The 6,794-nt window shown below is 53.8% G+C and overlaps 1 protein-coding gene across 1 annotated transcript; it reads left to right on the top strand.

The window, feature by feature from the left end:
* Positions 1–2,566: 2,566 nt before the first annotated feature.
* Positions 2,567–6,466, top strand: SMIM4 (small integral membrane protein 4). The gene is made up of 2 exons (XM_004738147.3): positions 2,567–3,004; positions 6,362–6,466. Exons 1-2 carry the CDS (start codon positions 2,854–2,856, stop codon positions 6,451–6,453), a joined length of 243 nt encoding a protein of 80 aa, XP_004738204.1. The 5' UTR covers positions 2,567–2,853; the 3' UTR covers positions 6,454–6,466.
* The last annotated feature ends 328 nt before the right edge of the window (positions 6,467–6,794 follow it).

Below are 6,794 nucleotides of genomic sequence, written 5' to 3'. Positions count from 1 at the left end.
GCGCCCGCCACGGTGGCCGCGTGCTCCTCACGGCGGCCGGCCAATGGGCGCGGCGCGCGGAGTCCGGTCGGCCAATGGGCGCGCCCCTCGGCCCGGGGGGGCGGGAGGTCCCGGGACGGGGCGGGGCGGGGCGGACTCCTGGGCCCCCTCCCCCGTCTCGGCGAGGCGGAGAAGGACTCTGCGCTCTGCGCCCCCCTTCGGTCGCCACGGCAGTGATGGCCGCTCCCTCGGCCCCGCTCCTGGGAGGTCGGAGGGCCAAGAACAGCCGTCTCCTTGAGGCTATGGACGGCCGGGGAGCGGGAAGGGGATGGCCAGCGCACGGCGACCCCCCCCCCGCCCTGACACCCCCCCGGGCTCCCCCTCCCCCGGGTCCCTGTCTCCCCCTTCGCTCCCGGGTCCTCTTGCCCCTTCTCCACCCCACCCTACCCCAAGTCCTCCTGACCTCAGCTCCGCCGCCGCTCCCCGCCAGTCCTGCTCTGGGGGTCCTGTTCCGCGCAGACCAGGGGCCGGCCCGTTTCACTCTAGCGAATAAAGAGGCCTTACCTCGCGCAGCCCGGTGCTAGCCCCAAGCCGGGACCCGCAGGGACACACAGTGCCGCCCACGCCCGCTGAAGCAGCTCCTTGGTCCCTCCCTGTACCGTATGCAGGTTATCCCTTTTAACTCAGAGCTGGAGGACGACGACATAGCGGTGCAGTGCAGAGTGGTGGGCCCGGGGTCACTGCACCTGCCTGGTTCTGACCTCAGCAAACGACCTCACCGACCCCACCCTTCGCTTTCTCCCACGGGGCCCCTCTTGAGATGCTGTGGTCTCTTCTAGTCTTCTAGTCTCCAGACTTTCCATAGACATTCTGCTTCCCTGTTTGCAACCATTCTCCACCTGTGTTTTTTTTGAGTCTTGAGTCCGCTTTTTCCTGAGTCGGCTTGCGTCCCAGGCCTATCGCTAGGCCTTGAGGCGGCCGACAGAGCACCGATGTGCCCCATCTGTGGGGAGCTGGCTAGCTGGACACTCTTTCCTTGAGGTGCTCCTCCTGGTTTAAGGGCGTATTTGTGCTTTTGAATATCCACTGCACCTTGGCTGAGAACCTACCAACCGTGGGCCAGATCCTGGGCCAGGAGATGGGGTGGGGCGGGGGAGGAGCACGGAAGGAGGCCAAAGGGTAGTCCCATGGGAGCCCAACTGAGCTAGGTCGGCCTTTGGGACTTGTCCATAAGTAAGCTTCCTCAGGGTGGGAGACGGGTACCCGGCGGTGACAGGCTCCCAGAGCCACCACGAGGAGAACCTGGAGTGAGCCGCCAAGCCAGTATGCAGGGAGCTGGGTAGGGTAGGCTCCAGGAGAAAAGAGGTGATTCAGGAAGCAGCTCTGGGCCAGCAGTTCAGCTCCAGACTCTGTGATCCATGCCAAGGGCCCTGCTTGCGCTCTCTCTCCTCCAGCCTATTTTTGTATATTTTGTGTTCACACCACCGAACTTTTTTATTGACGTTGTTTCCATTTGATGTTCTTAGACTGTGCAATAGTTGTCTCCCTTCTCAAAGATAGGCCCCTGTTGTTTTTCTAGCCTTAGGTGATGAAGTGACAGTCCCTTATAGCATGCACAGGGACTCAACAAGCGTGAATGAAGGCTCTGGTGCTCCTGCCTGGCTTAATCTCCTAACTTCTCAGTTTCCCGTCCATAAAACGGGATGATGTAAATAAAGGGGAGTGTCCCTAGGTTCTAGAATACATATAAAGAGCTGGTACCCAGCATATCATTGTCACGCTATCATCCTCGTGTTTTACCTAACGATAATGGATCAGTTACCATGCTGCTGGCATGGTAAGTGCTTTATTCGTATTACTTCTAAATCCTCACAGCATCAAAAAGAGAGGCCCCACTTCGTGGAGCAAGGGATGTGGTTTGACAAAGCCCATGCTCTTGAGCCGCTCTGCTGCTCTGTGATTATTGTGAATAAGGAGGTGATGCGTAAAAAGGACCTACATGCACCTGCGTAAGGGTAAGTGCCCCAAACAAGATAGCTTCTATTAATACGGGGTTGTTCACAAGAGATGATTGCTTGGACTTTTTTTGTGATCATGATAAAGTTCACCTTTCAAAAATGCATATCGGGGGGTGCCTGGGTGGCTCAGTGGGCTGAAGCCTCTGCCTTCGGCTCGGGTCGTGGTCTCGGGGTCCTGGGATGGAGCCTGCTCAGCGGGGAGCCTGCTCCCTCCTCTCTCTCTGCCTACTTGTGATCTGTCAAATAAATAAAATCTTAAAAAAAATGCATATCGGATTCTGTTATTTTTAGAATTCTAGTCATCAGTCACGACCCCGAAATAAATGCAAAGCATTGCATGACTGCCTTTTAGAGTAAAGTGCAGTATATGTTTATACCACCAGAGCAGGTCATCACTTCTACCAGGACTTTAAGAAAAAAGATGGCGGTGGCAGAGTAGGGGGTGCCGCGGCCAACTCCGAGCGCTGGCTCGCAAAGGGGAGGCCCGGGCAGGGCCGGCTCGACGCCACGTGGGAGGCCCCGCCCTCTCGGGCCGCCCCGCCTCCAGAGCCGAGGCGCCTGCGCCAGCTCCCTCCGGCTGAGCTCGACCTCACGGAGCACGCGCGCTTCGCCGCATTCGTTCTGGAGGATCCGCGCGCCCTACGGCACTCTGATTGGTGGAGCCGTTCAGGCTCTGGGTCTGGGGCTCCGTGTTCCTTCAGCTCTGCACGCGCCAGGCTGTGGGTCAGGGCCGACGTAGCACGGTATCTAGGCGTCCGGGCTCAGCTGTAGCTGGACGCTCCAGTCCGGGGGTGGGGGGGGGCAGCTCCCGTGGCTCCCGGTTCCGCCGTACCCCTCTCCACGACCTGGGTCGGGCATGTTTTCCAGGGCCCAGGTGAAGCGGGTCCTGCAGCGGGTGCCCGGGAAGGATCGATTCGGCGTCTACAGGTTCTTGCCTTTTTTTTTTGTCCTGGGAGGAACGATGGAGTGGATCATGATTAAACTGCGTGTGGGCCAGGAGACCTTCTGTAAGTGGGGGTGCAGCAGGGTCCGTCTCATTTCAGGAAGGCAGGAGGCGGCTAGGGACCCCTTGTCCTGGGGGGGGGGGCGGTCTTAGGTTGCAGACCGCTTGTTCCATTCAGAGCGCTGAGCTGCTCTTACCGTGGTTAGAAGGGCAAGGACGCTTCCGTTCGCGGCCCGGGGTGACAAAGGCATGTCTGCGTCCAACCTTAAGACCTTCCCTGCACTTTCGGGGAGAGCACGTGACTTGACGCAGGACGCTCTGCTCTCAAGCCTGCCCCGCGTCCCTGCGGGCCGGTGACGCTGTTTGGTCCTAAGGAACAGACTTGCTGACAGCGCCATGGAAGGGAGTGGGATCCTGAAGATTCAGGGAATCTCCTGCTAATTAGCCAGCCCTCTTCCGGATTCCTCAGTCCAAACCCTGGAAGGAGCTGCTCTGCCTGCCTAACTACCACTGTCTTTGCCGGGCAGAGTCATTGGCACCGGCGTCCAGCACTGTGGAAAGAGTGCCGGGCGCTGCTTTGTGGAGCACTAGCTCTGGAAAGGCCAGTTCTTCTGGAAAGACTTTCCCACCCCCTAGGTCCTTTCTGCTTTATCCCTCTCTAGAAACATGTGTCACTTAAGAACTGCCAACCCTTATTTAAAAAAAAAAAATTCTTTAAAAAAAGATTTAAAAAAATAATCTCTATACTGAACATGGGGCTCAGACCCACAACCCTGTGTTCCAGAGTTGCAGCTCCACTGACTGAGCCAGCCAATGGAGCCAACCCTTCACTTTTTAAAGTTTGATTTATTTGACAAAGAGAGCACAAGCAGGGAGAAAGCTAGAGGGAGAAGCAGGCTCCCCACTGAGCAGGATCCAATGCAGGGCTGGGTCCCAGGAGTCTGGGATTATGACCTCAGCTGAAGGCAGACGCACTGAGCCACCCAGGGATTTCCCCCAACCCTTATTTTAAAAACAGTTACATTAGTGTTTCTAAAGATTAGTCCTTTTGTTTATCCATTCATCGTATTTAATGAGCACCCATGAGAGTATATAATGAACAAGGTAGAGAGTCCCCCACTCCACAAGAGTTCTAATGGCAGAGACCCATCATAACGTCAATTACTATTAAGTGTGATCAGTGCTGTGAGGGCAAGTGTGTGTGTGTGTGTGGGGGGGGGCAATGGTGGTCTTGGGTGGGGCTACCTCAGTTGGATCAGATGGTGCAGGGAAGGCATCCAGGAGTTACCATGTCAGGTGGGGACTGCAGACTGACTGAGTAGGTCAGCCAGATGAGGGGAATGTTCGTGGAGTTGAAAGTGTCTTATGCTAGTGGTGAGAGCAAACACGGGGCCACGGTGTGGATATTTACTGTTTGAGGGACTGCAGGTGAGCAGAGTGAGGGATGAAGTGGTTAGAAATGTGCCTGGGCAGGGCCACAGGACTGGAGAACCAAGAGTGTACCCAAAGGATTGAAGGGTTTTAAGCAGCAGTGGATTATCACAGGAGGAGAATGGCTTCTTGGGGAGAGGGGGCAAGAGTACTTGGGCTGTGTGGCTGTTCAGGTCTGAGACGGTAGCCTGGTTGGGTGGGGACGGACGGGATGCCGAGAAGTGAGTGGACTTGAGAGATACCTGGGAGGTGGTCCTGAGAGGGCCTGGTAATTGAGTGGACTCCGGATGAGCAGGGGAGGCTTCCGGTAGGACAGCTGGTGTGCAGGGGGGATACTGGCAGGACAGTCCAGACTCTGTTTTGGACATGCTAAGGTGGAGATGGTTATACAGATTTGAAGCTCAGGAGGCACATCTGGGCCATGGATATGGGTTTGTGGGTCATTCGGAAGCAGATTGTGATGAAAGTTAGAGTCCAATCCCAACATTTTAAGGGTGATTGGCAATGGCTGGAGAGACAAATAGGGAAACCAGGAGGGTTTATCACAGAAGACAGGAGGTCCAGGTACTCCGACTAGGTGAATGGGAGGTCAGCCCTCTAGGAGAGACAAAGATGCTGGTCAGGAAAGGGGAGTGGAGAGAGGCTGCAGATAACTGGCTCTTGAGAAGGTAGGAGAGGTTGGGATCAGAGCAGGGCGATAGGAGTAGCCCTTGAAAGTTAGCTAGAAGTTAGTTCTCTATTGATGACTGATCTGTGTGAAGAAAGTTCATGGCCATCTGGGGGTGAGTGAGGGTGGGTCAGGGTCATGACTGAGGAAACAGGGTTGTTAGGCACCACCGAGGGCCCAGTTAAATGCATGAGTTAGCCCCACAGTGCAAAGCAAGCAGAGGGAGGGATGGGGGAGGGCAGCTGGATGAATCTGTAGTTGGGGTTTTGAAGGTGTGTCAAGAAGTTGATATTGCTAGGAGGGAATTGCCGCTGGTTTGAGCAGGAAGATAGAACAAGGTGGGGCTGAGGGGGTGTTCAGGGGCCAAGTGCCTGGGGAAGAACTTTAAATAGAGGTCCAAGGATAGAATGCCTAGAAAGGTAGTAGAGGAATCGGTCGGGGCAGGGTGAATTATTTGAGAGAGCACTGCAAGTAGATGGCACAGGTTGACTGGAGAAGTCAAGCAGGCGAAGGGGACGAGCGCTTCATCCTCACGGTGGGTGGCGTTGCCTGGGAAGATAGCACAGGACAGGTCAAGGAGCCTGACCTAGATGTCCGCGTTTTCAGTGATTGAAGGGGAGTAGAGAGCAGATGCCCTTGCAGAGAAGACTGTGGCAGATGGCAAACGCCAAAAAGGAAGAGGGTGGAGAATCAGCAGTGTGGAAAAGCAGAGCCGAGAACAAGGGACCTGACCTCCCCACTCTGAGTTCCTGGCGACGGGCAAGGGAGCTGCAGAGCCAAAGGGCAAGCAGCACCTTTGAGACACTTTAGTTAAGGATGATTTCGGAGAAAATAGACATTTTGGGGGGTGGGGTAGGGAAGGAAGTGAGGAAAGTCTTAAAACATTGCTAAGAGGTGTGCTAGGACACGAACCTGTCTTTGAAGACACGGACTCTCACCATGTTATTGATGTGCAGAACTGCATTTAACTTATTTTTTATTTTTAAAGATTTTGTCAGAGAGAGAGAGAGAATGTGCACAAGCAGGGAGAAAGGCAGGCAGAGGGAGAAGCAGGCTTGCTGTGGAGCAGGGAGCCCGATGCAGGGTTCAATCCCAGGACCCTGCGACCATGACCTGAGCGAAAGGCAGCCGCTTAACTGACCGAGGCACCCAGGCACACCCCCCTCCAAGTTTTGTTTTAAATGAAGTTTATTTTGGCCTTGAGTTAAAACAACGAGATTCAGAAAAAGCTGACAGACCTAGACTGTTCATTAAATTAGTCAGATCTAAGTACCTTTAATTCCTATTTCTTAAAAGTCTAAGTAAAATTTTTATTTGACACAGATGATGTCTACCGTAGAAAAGCCTCAGAACGACAGTATCAGAGGAGGATGGAAAATGCATCGGAGACTGAACTTCAGCCGTCAATAAAGTGAATATGAAATTTCACTGCTGGTTTCAACTCCTTTGAAAATGTACCTTTTGCATCTCTTGTTCTTATTCAGAGCTGCCTTGACAAAGAATTTTTATAGTTTTCCTGTCTGCTTCAATACTTCCTAAGTCACTTTTGGACAACACTTAACGGAAAAACTATTTCCTCGTGAAACACACCTGCCCAGTGAATCTATTCTATGAACTATTTCTTAAAACAATTCATGGATCAAGCAGGATGCTTTTTTAGTACAGTCGGAATTGTTTGTGAGTCTTTTGTTCTAGGCCACACATTGATAACCTTACTTTTTTGCAGAATTCAGATTTCATCATGGACATAAAAGTA

This window comes from Mustela putorius, unplaced genomic scaffold (assembly GCF_011764305.1).
Source record: "Mustela putorius furo isolate JIRA1106 unplaced genomic scaffold, ASM1176430v1.1 tig00000095_pilon_pilon_pilon, whole genome shotgun sequence".
In the NCBI taxonomy this organism is placed as follows: Eukaryota; Metazoa; Chordata; class Mammalia; order Carnivora; family Mustelidae; genus Mustela; species Mustela putorius.
This window is presented reverse-complemented; position numbering and strand designations above follow the sequence as displayed.